The following is a 14,424-nucleotide window of genomic DNA, read 5'->3' as shown; positions in this document are numbered from 1 at the left end:
ACGTCGCTCCCGGGGGTTTCGACGGCGGCTGCGGAGGCGGAGGAGGCTCTGAGGCGGTTCAACAAGGCGTTTGAAGAGGCTTACAAGAAGCATAAGAATTGGGTCGTACCCGACCCGAAATTGAGAGACGAAATCAAAGCCTCTATAGCGAGTAAGCTCATTGCCGGGTATACGGGTTTCTATAAGAAGTATCCGATCGGGTCATCGGATATTGTCAGATTTACACCTGAAGACCTCAATGGTTATATATCCGACTTATATGTTGGTCTGAGAGGATCCGTGTCCATATAGTGTAGCAAATATATTCAAATTGTTGACAAACATGATCTGAGTTTGGGCCTCAAGCCCATGAAATATCAATGTTAGATTTCAATTTGGAATAAATAAATATTATAACAATTATCAGCTGTAATTATATTTATTTATTACATTTAAAAAAAATCTTGTAATGTTATAATAGAACATTAATTTGGACCAAACATTTAGTCATACATTATATTGCATTAAATATCATTAGTGACTGATAAAAACATTATATCTTTAATAAGGATAGTTATAATTATAGAAAACAATATTATAGTGCTATATATGTTTCCACACAACACAATACATAATCTTGTGGCCAAATAATATAAAACATCAGATTTTAATTAATATTTTTAAAAATTATTTTGTAAATCAAATAATTGATTAAAACACTCAGATAAATAATGAAAAATTGAAAATATGTATAGTTATTTTCAACAGGTTTAGATACTAAAAATAATCTCCTATAATATGAAATCAATTAAATTAATGAATTATTTTATTTATATAAAATATATAACACACAATTAATCAAAAGGTTACAGAGATTTTATTAAAATTTTATAACAAAACGGGTTGAAATAATTGAAAGAAAATTAAGTAATATATTATATAATTTCATATTAATATAAATACAAAATGATATATTTATATAATTTTAAATATACTAAAATAGAAATGTTAAAACATATTGATTTTGTATATTACATTTTATTAAATAGATAATTTCGTCCTTTAAAGCGCAGATCTCTATTAAAAATCATTAATATTGAGAATAAAAAAAACAAAAGCGGAAAAACATAACATCCGGGTCACAAATTTAAATTTGATTTAGGCGTTCAAGTATCTGGGCCGGCCTTGCAACAAATGATAACGCATGTGTTGTATGAATACAGTAAAGGCTAATACTTTGATTCTGTGATGTCTACCATTTTGTAAGCTACACTAACGCTTTTTATTCCAGTTGGATAGAAGTTGTCACAACCGTAGAGCAAATGCTGGTTTAGTAATATAGGTAAAAATATTTAGTATTCTAATTTGAAATATATAAAATGATGATAGTTGACCGACAAATAAATTTCAATCATTCGCCCACAACAATATAGTTAAATTATAAAACAAATAAAATTGTGGTTGGGAAATAAAGAGGAGCAGTTAGAGCACCCGCAACAGAGGCTGTAGAGAAATCCTTAGCTCTTAAACCTAGGGATTTACAATATAATAACAACTAGATGTTGACCCGTGCGCCCGCACGGGTGTTATTTTCAGTTTTTATAGGTGCTAAAGATTACTTTTACAGTCTCATCTTGTATAGTTTCTTTCATCACCTCCTATTAGTTAGAAACAAAATTTTGATGTCGGATGATGCGTTAGAGTTTCTCTCTCTAATGTATCGACGTTTTTGTCTTTAACTTTAACCGCCACTTCTAAATTTACTTCCAAATTTTTACTGATAACTATGGCTTGATGAGTGTATTAAAAGGAATTTTTATTCATATATTTGTAAAATTTTCTAATAACTATGAGCTTGATGAATGTGTGTTCATATGAAACTTGATATGAAAAAGATGATTCGATGGGGCTGTTGAAGCCTTTTTTATTCCTTGTAAAGATTTAATATGGCGCAGTTGATGAAAACCCAAGTGGAACTCAACTATCCAACATTGTATGTAAGTATGTTGAATTGGTTTTCTTACATTTCTTTTCATCCTTTTCAACTTAATTAGCGTTTTATAATATTTTGAAATTTTTGTTTTCAAACATGATTGGTGGCTTTTTTTATCCTTATGATATATCTCATTCTAAAATGCCACCAATAAAAAAAACTGTTTATCTGGACCTTCTTTATGTACATATTTCTAACGCTCTAACATAACATTAAGATGATCTAAAAGAAGAAAAACATTAGCTGGAATTAATCAGCTTGAATAACAAAAGAAAAGTGTTCAGTTTTACAGAACTATACACTTTCAGGTAATGTTTTTCTTTTCCAAATACATTTAGTTATTTTTCGCATGGAAAAATTATAGACAGGCCATAGAATATGATTGAACACCTAACCCAAGCAAAACGAATCAGTTTTGACTTCAACGATGCTATTCTTCAAAAATAAGAAAACTGAACATTTTTAGTGGATTGCATTAATTATTTTAATAAATTTCATGAGTATTTTCAATGAATAATTTGAATAGTTATATTTTATACTCACCACTTCGTATATCTTGTTTGGTATTAGAAAAAAATTTAATAAATTATAGTTAAATTTTAATTATTTATATTTTTGTTGTTTTTAATCGAAGACACTTATTTAAACAATCTATTTGAGAATTTAATTGCTAAATGTAAATGCCACTTTGAGTAACTGATTATTCACTCTGAAATGGGTTCATTTAAAAGTTTTAAAACATGTTCACTAATTCAAACTTTCTTGACTTTCATTTTTCTTGGTCACTATTCGGAATTACAAAACCTATTTTATACTTAAAAAATAGTAAAAAGTCTATTGACGTCTATTTTATACACGATATGTTCCCTATTTTTATATAACATTGTTCTGATGTAGAAATCAGTAAACAAAAGAAAGATATTTTGTTTACAAAAAAAAGAAAGAAAGATATAATCATTTATTTGAAACACTTATTTAAGAAGTCTTCTAGACGATTGCTTTCCACGTCTAATGGTTTTTGTTCACAGCAAAATAAAATTGCCTTGTGTTTTACCTGAGGGACCTAACAGATAAAAACGAAGGTTTTTTTCATTTGCTTTGTTTTTTTGTCTTTGCAGTAGAGGATAACTCTACATAACGTGATCAAGTAACCTAACATCCAATCACTTAGACAGGATTCTTGAAAATTAGAATCAAAACCACCATTGCTACTGCACCTGTCAAAGAGAAATTCACAATTCAGTTTTATCTTGTAAGAGATGGTCATGTTCACAATGACTTTTGATGATAGAAATGAACTTAAGTAGGACAAATTTTCTCACAGAAAAAGTGTCAATTGTAATGCCAACAACTGTTTTTCTCGACGATAAAGGGTAGGAATACAACAGCTATGGGAATCATGTAAAAAAAGAGATTCATAGAGTTTAGCTTCTCTTAATTCAGTAAAACTAATTTCGGTAGCACTCTTAGCAGATACATACTTCAGAAAGATAGAATTGTATCCAATAAGCTGCAAAAAAATGCTGTGATTTCTTAAACTTTTAAAGATAGTCAATTTCTTTGAAGAACTCACTCAGCTCGTTATCTTCTTTTTATTCCTAAACCACATCAAACTTTTGTGCTTCTACTTAAAGCTTGTTACTTCAGCATAAGAACAACAGTAGTCACCTTGATTTAAACATGCAACTTGAATCCCATCGAGAACAGAAACATCTCAAATCCTCTGTCTTTAATCCACCTACTTTTGCTATGAATTTCCTGAGAGACATATAAAGAAACAGTAATTAGAAAATGAATCATAAATTGAAAAAAATGAGACTTTCTTAGGAAGGATGGAAGCTTTTCTTTGAGACGTACAAATCTTCAACGTATTTAGAAGCGGTCATGATTGTGGTGATGAGGAGGCGATGTGTCTCGGCGAGACTGATTCTAAGACCAGGAAGGACCGGCTTTTAATTGGATGGTCATATCAGGATTTCACGGCGAAGAAGGATCTAGGTTTTGCCAACGTCAATGGAAGAAGAAGACGCCGGTGAAATCTCTGTTTATATGGGGTTAATTTTGTGGTTAATCAATACTTATTAACTCAAAGGTATTAGATTGTAAATTATCAGGAAAAATAGGAATAACGGAGTAACGCATAACACAGATTTATCGTATATAGAACCTGTTGTGAGATCGAGGCAATGAAACAAAAAAAATTAAACCTGAGTTCGCCCAAAGGGAACTGATCCTTGGATCTTAAGAAAGAACACAACATGGCTATCGGATCAACTCGCGAAAAAACCCGGGTTCCATAATTTCTCCTTGATTGAAGGAAACTGTAGAAGTCTTGATGAAATTGGATTTCAGTTCGTACCAATCTAAGCAACAGTTTTGTCGATTACGATTTTTAAAAGCAAATTTATTAAAAGCAAATTAATGGGTTAGAAATGTGTTAAACGACGGGTTAAACCCAGTGGCATAGAATTGTAATTATTAAGGAAAATTCAGGGTCAAATTTTATTTGTACTTCAGTCTTAATAGTTTAGATATAAACACTCACTTACCTAAGGATTAATCCTTAGATAAGGATTTTAAGGATCAAGTCCTTATACACGTGGCGGCTTGGCATTGGGTGGAGAGAATTCTCAGATGAATTTCGTTATGCTTCACGCCATTGACGGAGACCTGATCGATGCCGACTATGAAAGCTTCACCATCCAAGGTCCTGGTTTCTCTTGGCCCCTTCACCAACAACCTCTTGCCGTTTCTTCCAATTCCAGGTTTCTTCTTCTTTCTAATTGAATTCAATTAGGGTTACGATCTGTTTGATTGAATTTGAGAGGAATCAATATAGTCATGTTCGTGGGTGACTGGTTGAACAACTTCTTCTCGTTACTAATTGCATGCGAATGTTCAATTTTGATTAAAGTCTTCAGGTTCTTGTGTTTGTTTTATCTCAAAGTCAAATTGGATGCCTGACATGTCTTTTTGATTCGGAAATCGATTGATCTCTATCACTTTGTTAGGTTGGGAATTAGATTCTTTTTGTGGATAGTGCCTTTCTATGAGTTGCTAGTTTGACCTTATCATGTCAATGTTTTTTCTTAAAATAAAGTGAGTCTATTTGTAAGTTCTTGAGCTTCCGCTCTGAGACGATTTATGGTATGTCCCTTGAATTTTTTTGCATTGTATTAAGAACTGTTTGGTTCTTGTTGGTTTCAGCGCAGGAGTTGATGGTTCGGCTGGAAATTCAGAAGCCAGCAAGGAACATGGCTCCAAAAAGAGGTAAGCTTTTTTCTTCTAAACTCCATATGTCGCACCTTTATTCAAAAGACTGACTGAACCATGTAACTCTAACAACTTCTGCAATTTTATTGGCTTTCTTGAAATAGTTTTTGGTTGATAAGGTATCAGAAAAAAAAAACTAATCTTGATCGTTACTTTTCTCAGGGCAAGATGTGAATCATCCTCTGCCATTAGCTCAAAAGCATGTAGAGAGAAGCAGTGCCGAGACAGGCTGAATGTCAAGTAATCTTTTGAGTTTTGTGTACATCTTATAGATAAGGTTATGATGCTCTGTTCTGGATTTTGCATACTCTTTCTAGGTTCTGTAGATGATCCTTAAAGTCCAGATTTTTACCGGAGATTTGTTCTGTTCGGTTGATCATCTACGGAATCAGTAGGCTTTTATTCAATCCGATTAGTTAATTTTCAGTTGATAAGGTGATGATGCTTACTGGGAATCGTTGGTTTTATATGATTATCTTCCATACATCTCCTATGAGTTCTATCCATACACATTTGATTATATTGTTCTTTTTTTTATTCCTAAGGATTCAAAATTAGAGAACACCATTGGACATTCTATCTTGATTAGAATCCTTAACTATTCTAAATAAAAAAAAATTAGTTTAATAATCCTAAGGACTCCAATGGTGGTAACACCATTGGAGATGCTCTTAGTTGAATAAGTCTTCAGAGATTAGTTTATATTTTAATATTTCGTATGCAAACATAGGAGGTATATACCAGTCTGTTTCGATGTATCTGCTATAGCCATACATTTCTCAGATACAGATCTGGTCAGATATGTCATTTATAAAAAAAGGATTCAAGTCAAGAGTAATAAAGATAACGTGATATCTTTAGAGAACCCTAGTTTGTAAGTCTTCCTTGTCCATGGTTTGCCTGCATTAATTAAAACATTGTCTCACTGTCGATCTAATTCCTCCCATTAGAACAAGATTTAGTTGTGATGTTTCTGTGAGTATTATTCCCGGTGGAACTTGAATAATATCTAATGCAAAGTTGGTTATGTTTTGTATACTTTATACCATTTTTAGTCTAGCATGGATTCTTATACAAAATAGGCTTTCAAATATAAAGGAATAGTTCCCAAAAATAACAAGATTATTTCCGGCAAGAAAATTTTATACTTTAAATTTCAAACATAGATCAATTATTTAAATTCTGTCCATTTTCTTAATAAAAATCGAATTGCAAGTTTTATAAACTTAATAAAAAATAAACGTAAGTATCTAAATGATAATGAAACGACCAACAAACTAAAAACAACGGCAAACATTAAATTCACCATTATTAGTAATAACGTCTAGCTAGACTACTCTTAATGCTATCACAAAAGTAAACGCGTGATCGTTATTGACAGCGTAATGTGTCTACTACAAAAGATTTAGAAGATTAAGGTACAACTACCATTGGTTGCTAGATTGTTTGTTGAGTGAGTCAAACTTTTCCCATATTTTTTTTTTGAAACTGGCTTCTAAACTTTTCCCATATTACAATAACCTTCCTTACATAGTTGCATTATAACTAAAAGAGGAGATGGTTTTGAATGTGAATTGGTTTATATATCAGTTATATAAGGAAAGGACGTATATGCACACGCAAATGGTGTGAGTAAGCGTTGGATGATGGCTTTGTAATAAAGGGAAAGTCGACGTAATTAAGTTGTTGGAGGTTGAGATAATAATTAAGCTTGTGATCACAACACTCTCACTTGTATCCCAAAAGTTCATGATTTCCTTAAACCTTCTTCATATATACTCACAGCTCACCCAAGTCTATTTATTGCTCTTTCATCTACAACCTCAAAAATTTTATATAAACCAATAAAATATAAAATAAATATATTGTGGCATTTATGTGAATATTTTGTAAAATTTTCTATACTTTCAGACTGGTATCAAGTGAAATGAAATTACGTGTAATCAGATATATGAGGGGTTTCTTATTATGGAAGTTACTTTGTAATAAAATTTTGTCATAGATAGTATAGATATGAATGGCTTGAAAAGTCAGACAAAATATTTCCACTCGATTTGTGTATAATACATCTATATCAATGTACCATCATGACATTGTTCAACATTTCAACAATAAATTAACACTGTACTTCTAACTTTTGCTTCTCCGACTATTGGCAACCAAAACTTTTTTTTTTGTGACAATTGGCAACCAAAACTAAAGTCTTATATTAGTCCAGAAGTTGTGTTTGACTAAACAAGTGATTTTACGATTCACATGATTTCATTGTTCGTACTGCAAGACACGGTCACGTACGAGTGTAACTCGCAAAATGGACCATTCCCCCTTAGTTAACAATACCACATCGTATGTAAGTAATCAGAGTTCTTTTGGATCTGTTGTGTAACCATGTAAGTCAATTATGGCCAGCGTGAGGATTGGCATATTTGTTGAATATATACTAGACTGTACGTATGAAATTTTAATAAAATGATTAAATAGACAGAACATGTGAAGTCCTCTCGTCCACTTTGTACATCCACATCAATGCCAACTTATTGTTATCAATTTTCTCACCACCAGTCTGTGCTTGTCAGTAAACTTTTCAAATTAAACTGAACCCCACACCAATGGTATTGACTCTTCAGTCTTTTGGACAGCATGAGTTGTCAATAAACGAGACCTGTCTTTTCCTGTTTCATTGTCCTCTCTTATATATCCCCACACCAATCTTGGCTACCTCCTCATGCAATTTTAAATACACTACTTCTTCTTTAACCCAAAGTTTTTTTTTCTAAAAATGGATATTCTCTGTATCCTCTCTTCTCTTCTCATTTCTTACCTAATCTTCAAGATCTGGACACTTATAGACTCCAAGAGAGATCAAAACTGCTACATCTTGGACTATCAATGCCACAAACCTTCAGATGATCGTATGGTGAGTACTCAAATCAGCGGTGAGATCATCCGTCGAAACAAACACCTTAGACTCGACGAGTACAAGTTCCTCCTCAGAGCCATCGTTAGTTCTGGAATCGGAGAGCAAACCTACGCACCGCGTCTCTACTTTGAAGGACGCGAAGAGTATCCTACTATAAAAGACGCCCTCTTGGAGATGGAAGAGTTTTACATTGACACGATCGAGAAACTCCTCGAGAGAAACAAACTCAAACCTAAGGATATAGACGTCCTCGTGGTCAACGTCTCTATGCTCAACTCAACACCTTCGCTATCCGCAAGAATCATTAACCATTACAAAATGAGAGAAGACGTAAAGGTTTTCAACTTGACGGCGATGGGATGTAGCGCGAGTGTTATCTCCGTAGACATTGTCAAAAACATTTTCAAAACGTACAAGAACAAGCTTGCTCTTGTTGTAACGTCCGAGTCACTTAGTCCTAACTGGTACACTGGAAACAACCGGTCTATGATCCTTGCAAACTGTTTGTTCCGGTCCGGTGGCTGCGCGGTTCTCTTGACCAACAAGCGTTGTCTAAGTGGTAAAGCCATGTTTAAGCTGAAATGTTTGGTGAGAACGCACCATGGAGCCAGAGAAGATTCATTCAACGCGTGTATTCAAAAAGAAGACGAGCTAGGCCGTGTCGGCATCCACTTAGACAAGACTCTTCCCAAAGCAGCCACTCGTGCTTTCGTAGACAACCTCAAAGTCATTACGCCCAAGATTCTTCCCGTGACGGAGCTCTTTAGGTTTATGTTATCTCTTCTCCTCAAGAAGCTTCGTAGAAACCCTAGCAAAGGCTCAACGAACGTGGCTCAAGCAGCTCCAAAGGCGGGGATTAATTTCAAAACCGGCATTGACCATTTCTGTATTCACACGGGAGGCAAAGCGGTTATCGACACAATAGGTTACAGCCTAGACTTAACCGAGTACGATCTTTAACCGGCGAGGATGACGCTACACCGGTTTGGGAACACGTCGGCGAGTAGCTTGTGGTATGTTTTGGGGTACATGGAAGCGAAGAAGAGGCTGAAGAGAGGAGATAGAGTGTTCATGATAAGCTTTGGAGCTGGTTTCAAGTGTAATAGCTGCGTTTGGGAAGTTGTGAGAGATCTTAACGTTGGAGAATGTTTAGGGAATGTGTGGAACCATTGCATTGATCAGTACCCACCAAAGTCGTTGTTGAATCCTTTTCTTGAGAAGTATGGTTGGATTCGTGAAGAAGAAGATCCTGATACGTTCGAGTTCCGTACGTGAAGAAACTATGTGACACTCACTGTGTTCCTTGTGATGATTTAAAGACATACAATTATTTCAATCCGTAAATCTAAAACAAAGGTGACTAGTATCTTTTTCCTTCCTCTTTTTCTTTTCTATTTTTAAAATTATTTAATTATGTTTGGTTACCATTTTTTTCTTCAAAATTGATGGGAAAGAAAATATGAATTACAAAGAAACTGTGGTATAGTTGCCTCATACCTTTCTTTTTTGTTTTCATAATTTTTCACTGTAATAAGCTATTTAATGTATTCATTTTGGTGAATAATTTAACAAGAAGCCATCATACTGTAGTGTTACCTTTTTTAATAAGTTTATGATGTAACACGTTTTAGTTTAATTTTTTCTTTTTAACTTCTGTCTTCTCTGTATTACTAAGTAAAGCTTCTTATCAGTTGTCACTTACTGCTACACATGCATGCTACTCTCTCCAACTTTAGTAGTTGTTTTCTTCAAACTTTAGTTGCTATAATATGACCATTATTGTCTAGGTCTTTTTATATGTTAACTTAACTTCTTGTACTGTGTTTTTCCTCATATTTTCTGTAATTGTACGGCATATATCTTTTAATTAATCAATTTGTGCTCAAATCTTTTATTTTAATGATAACTAAGTAAAATATTGCATAAACATCATTGGGAAATTTATATTTAAAATAATGATATTCTGCATGCTCCTCATGATTATGAATACCGGTTTTATTCACGAGGGCTATTCTATAATTTTGTGTGAGCATTGAGAAATAAGTATAACTATATAATTTCCGGGAGGGGGGAGTGGTTCAGAAAGAGTGTTTGGTGTGAACACGTTCAATTCGCATTTGTGTTCACCACCCGATACTGGTCCCATATATTCTCAACCAGATTCACAAAATATAAAGAAAATCTTGAAAACGCTTCAAATATCAGCCCTCTATATTCGTTGTAGAATAGACCACACTTGAAGGCTTTAAAGCAGTAGAACAGATCGCTCAGCATGCATGCTATTGGTTGTAACAACATTTGCAATATTATATTTTCGCTATGTATGTATTATATAAGTTTTCAGAGTTAGTAGAAGAGTAGGCTACAAAAATAAGAGAGACTTTGGAGAAGTGAAAGATCTTATGTATACGATCGAATAATATAAAGGCAGACATACTTAAGTGGTTGGAATGGAATTAATTGTGCCTACTTGCAGGTATTTTATTCCTAAAGAAGCTATTCCGTTCTCACATTCATCTAAGACTTAACTGTCTTTTATTTTTTTGTGAATTTATATTTATTGCACAGATTCAATTTATTATTTTCTGGTTGTGGTAGACTCCACTATACCAATATATGAATATATACTGGTCGGAGACTTGGTATTCCATGTTTCAAATTTTAATGCTAGTTTTTGTAGTATTATTAAAGAAACTCCTGCCTTGGAGCTTCTGAACGAATTGGTGAAAAACATAGGAAGTTTTATTATGAGTAGTTTTGATTATAAAAACGCAGTTCGATGCATGTGTGTATTAATATCACCATTGCTCCTCAGTTTATTCTTATGTTAAGTCTTATATACAATTCTAAAGTGAGTTCATTGTGTTACACACTTAGACGTACATGTTTTCATATCACCTAATTCTTCGTTATTCATGACAAAGTGACTCATCACTACCCCCCCATTATAAAATGCAGATTACTACAAATTGTTAAAGTTAATCCAAGCAAAGTATGCATCCTCGTGTATCTCTTTCGTGTTTGACAAAAGGTAAAGCATAATCACCGTTTTGATATATAAGTTCACAATGATGGGAAAGATACCTATATATAAGTTTTATCTATTGATTGCTCCGTTTTGTTTATAAATAGTATGGATAATGAAAATTTGGTTCTGGCAAAAAACAATGAAGATTTGGTACATACTATTAATCTAAAATCTTAAAGAATGGAACGAGTTATATTAAAACACTAATATAAATATGTTTCAGATGAGGATATACATATTAAAAACAGTAATGATTCGTTAATCTATATCAATGGAATTTGTGATGTGAGCACACCCCGTTAATTACGGTTTCTAATACGTACTTTTGAGTTTGTTTCTAAGTTAAAATGCCATACTGTTCAGAGGCTCATTTAGGTTGGTATCTGATAACTATACACCATCTTTATAAAAAGAAAAAAAAAGTAATAATGAAGAGACATTTAACAGATGCATAAAGTTAAGGGCACAGGATGTTGAAAGGCAATCGTGTGGAAAGCATTTGCAATATTGACGGATGCAATTAGTTTAAAAAAAATAATATTGACGGATGCAAACCAAGTAGCACATATAGTTTAGTTTTTATTTTGAACAAAACATTTATAAGTATTATAAGTTTGTGACCATCCGATTTAAACTCGGCTTAATACGTGTTGTTAACAAAAAGAAGAAGAAAAAAAACGTGTTATCTTTTGTTTATATGGCCAAACCACACTCTATCTAGAAACGAACTTACATCAAAGCTAAGAAAAGAATCTACTTTACTTGGTATCTTTTTAAAATCAAACAAATTAAAATAAGTAAAAGTTGTTTTCTTGAAAAATAATATACAACTGTACAAAAAGGGTGTCATGATCACTCTCTTTCAAGAAAGTTACACAAATAATTATTTGTAATTAGATTCGTTATCTTTTATTGGTTAGTCGAGTCACTTACAAAAGTGATTTTCCTTTGCTTTACATGTGCCTCTCATGTCCCAATTTTCATATCTTATAAACCTTTACTAATCTTGTCTTCTCTTACATCTTAAAATTCCTTTTACTTTGATATAGCTAATGCTTCTTAAACCTTAACACTATCATCACCAACTTTTGTCATCACCATTTTCTATTCAAAGAATCATCCACAAGAGCTGGCTGAAGAGTTAAATAAGACCATCCAAGGCTTGGTATGATGAATGTCTTATCATTACTTTTTCTTTTGCTGCTTCTTGATTCGATCTAACTCTAGTGTTTGGAGGGTACTCATTCACTTCCTTTCTTATGCAGTGTTTATCTATGTGGAAAGTGATTGATTGATTGATTGTTTCATAAAAGAAAGGTTTCACTTAGAGCTTCTTGGCTGTATCAACAGAGAAAAAAAATGGAAGGGGAAGAGGACACCGTGCCAAAGAAGAAAATGGCGAAACAGCTGACCGGAAAACGTGAGGACACGCTGCTCCATTCAGCCGTGAGACGTGGAAACAAGGACGAAGTTGTTGAGATTCTCACAAGAACCAGAGAGCATGAGCTGAATGAGCTGTTGGGGAAACAGAACCAATCAGGAGAAACCGCACTCTACGTTGCTGCAGAGTATGGTGATGTCGAGATTGTAAAAGAGATGATCAAACGCTATGATCTTCCCCTGGTTGAGATCAAAGCGAGGAACGGATTCGATGCTTTCCACATTGCTGCCAAGCAAGGAGATCTCGGTACTGTGTACACAAACCTTTTCTAAGAATCACCACAAGAACAGGTCTTAAGGATTATTAACATTTTTGGACTTCTTTTTACAGATGTGTTGAAGGTTTTAGCAGAGGCTCACTCGGAGCTAGCGATGACGGTGGATCTGCTGAACACAACAGCACTGCACACGGCTGCGACGCAAGGACACACGGAAGTGGTGAACTTCCTACTGGAACTTGGAAGCAGCCTGGCGGGAATCGCCAAGAGCAACGGTAAAACAGCGTTGCACTCTGCATCAAGGAACGGGCACGTGAAGGTAGTTAAAGCCCTCTTGGCATCAGAACCAGCGATCGCAATCAGGATGGACAAGAAGGGCCAAACAGCGCTTCACATGGCAGCTAAAGGAACAAACATCGAGGTGGTAGAGGAGCTTATCAAAGCGGATAGGTCGTCTATCAATATAGCAGACACAAAGGGGAACACGGCGTTGCACATCGCAGCTAGAAAAGGAAGATCACAGATCGTTAAGCTGCTGCTAGACAACAACATAACCGACACGAAAGCTGTTAACCGAACAGGCGAGACGGCGCTGGATACGGCGGAGAAGGTTGGGAATCCAGAGGTGGCTCTTATCTTACAGAAACACGGCGTTCCCAGCGCCAAGACCATTAAGCCCTCAGGGGCTAACCCTGCTCGGGAGCTGAAACAAACAGTAAGCGATATCAAACATGAGGTTCACAACCAGCTTGAGCATACACGACAGACCAGAAGACGCGTTCAAGGAATAGCTAAACAGCTCAACAAAATGCACACGGAAGGTCTCAACAATGCAATCAACTCAACCACTGTCGTCGCCGTTCTGATAGCTACGGTGGCCTTTGCAGCCATTTTCACCGTCCCGGGGCAGTATGTGGAAGACACAAGTAAGATTCAAGATGGCCATTCCTTAGGAGAGGCGAATATAGCATCAACGACTCCGTTCATAATATTCTTCATCTTTGATTCCATCGCGCTCTTCATCTCCTTAGCAGTCGTGGTGGTTCAGACATCAGTGGTGGTGATAGAGAGCAAGGCAAAGAAACAGATGATGGCCGTGATAAACAAACTCATGTGGCTCGCCTGTGTGCTCATCTCTGTTGCCTTTCTGGCTCTGTCGTTTGTTGTTGTTGGTGAAGAAGAGAAGTGGCTAGCCATTTGGGTGACTGCCATCGGTGCAACGATCATGATCACCACGTTAGGGACCATGTGCTACTGGATTATACAGCACAAGATCGAAGCTGCTAACGCGAGAAACATAAGAAGATCCTCCGTCAACAGTAAATCTGGATCTTGGGGGATTCCTCAGCTTACGGATACAGATGTTCTCCAAAACGAGTGTAAGAAAATGTATGCAATCTGATGATAACACAGTCCAGTTTTTGCATTTATGTAAACACATGGCAAGAACTTGATGTACCTTTACCAACACGGTTGATCCGGGAGTAACAGTTGGTGTTGAGAGTTACCTGAGAATGCTTAGAACGAGAGAGATCAAAATAAGGATTAGACCAGAAAATATAAGAGTATAACT

General features: G+C 34.9%; 2 protein-coding genes, 1 long non-coding RNA gene and 1 pseudogene across 7 annotated transcripts; 3 read left to right on the top strand and 1 right to left on the bottom strand.

The window, feature by feature from the left end:
• Window positions 1–2,795: 2,795 nt before the first annotated feature.
• LOC108837755 (uncharacterized) lies at window positions 2,796–4,359 on the bottom strand. Of its 2 annotated transcripts, XR_001947394.2 has the most exons (4): window positions 4,180–4,359; window positions 3,830–4,013; window positions 3,641–3,730; window positions 2,796–3,189 (listed from the first exon to the last, which is right to left on the bottom strand). It is a non-coding gene; the product is annotated as an uncharacterized LOC108837755 (long non-coding RNA). The 2 variants fall into 2 exon arrangements; XR_001947393.2 differs by having other exon boundaries at window positions 3,830–4,359.
• Window positions 4,360–4,467: 108 nt separating this feature from the next.
• Window positions 4,468–7,195, top strand: LOC130509460 (transcription factor ILR3-like). 3 transcript variants are annotated; one of them, XM_057005465.1, is made up of 4 exons: window positions 4,468–4,737; window positions 5,180–5,242; window positions 5,408–5,485; window positions 6,836–7,195. In XM_057005465.1, exons 1-4 carry the CDS (start codon window positions 4,607–4,609, stop codon window positions 6,879–6,881), a joined length of 318 nt encoding a protein of 105 aa, XP_056861445.1. In that variant the 5' UTR covers window positions 4,468–4,606; the 3' UTR covers window positions 6,882–7,195. The 3 variants fall into 3 exon arrangements, 2 of the variants coding, with proteins under 2 accessions (XP_056861445.1, XP_056861449.1); XR_008943470.1 differs by having other exon boundaries at window positions 4,495–4,737; window positions 5,408–5,522; XM_057005469.1 differs by having other exon boundaries at window positions 4,495–4,737; window positions 5,185–5,242.
• An 829-nt stretch (window positions 7,196–8,024) lies between these two features.
• On the top strand, window positions 8,025–12,358 carry LOC130509456 (3-ketoacyl-CoA synthase 3-like; annotated as a pseudogene).
• Window positions 12,226–14,366, top strand: LOC108808345 (ankyrin repeat-containing protein At5g02620). Of its 2 annotated transcripts, none has more exons than XM_018580520.2 (3): window positions 12,226–12,358; window positions 12,544–12,880; window positions 12,965–14,366. In XM_018580520.2, the coding sequence occupies exons 2-3, from the start codon at window positions 12,553–12,555 to the stop codon at window positions 14,251–14,253; spliced, it is 1,617 nt and encodes a 538-aa protein (XP_018436022.1). In that variant the 5' UTR covers window positions 12,226–12,358; window positions 12,544–12,552; the 3' UTR covers window positions 14,254–14,366. The 2 variants fall into 2 exon arrangements, with proteins under 2 accessions (XP_018436022.1, XP_018436017.1); XM_018580515.2 differs by having other exon boundaries at window positions 12,243–12,358; window positions 12,459–12,880.
• Window positions 14,367–14,424: the final 58 nt, after the last annotated feature.

Source organism: Raphanus sativus, chromosome 1 (assembly GCF_000801105.2).
Source record: "Raphanus sativus cultivar WK10039 chromosome 1, ASM80110v3, whole genome shotgun sequence".
NCBI lineage: Eukaryota > Viridiplantae > Streptophyta > Magnoliopsida > Brassicales > Brassicaceae > Raphanus > Raphanus sativus.
Note: the sequence above shows the minus strand (reverse complement) of the source record. Positions and strands in the feature narration are given on the sequence as shown.

Bases quoted from the DNA above. Each gene is read 5' to 3' on its own strand.
- LOC130509460 (XM_057005465.1), top strand. From the start codon at position 4,607: ATGAATTTCGTTATGCTTCACGCCATTGACGGAGACCTGATCGATGCC. The intron at 5,243-5,407 runs GTAAGCTTTTTT...TACTTTTCTCAG, and splicing joins GAACATGGCTCCAAAAAGAG to GGCAAGATGTGAATCATCCT. The intron at 5,486-6,835 runs GTAATCTTTTGA...TTTATATATCAG, and splicing joins CGAGACAGGCTGAATGTCAA to TTATATAAGGAAAGGACGTA.
- LOC108808345 (XM_018580520.2), top strand. From the start codon at position 12,553: ATGGAAGGGGAAGAGGACACCGTGCCAAAGAAGAAAATGGCGAAACAG. The intron at 12,881-12,964 runs GTACTGTGTACA...TTCTTTTTACAG, and splicing joins TGCCAAGCAAGGAGATCTCG to ATGTGTTGAAGGTTTTAGCA.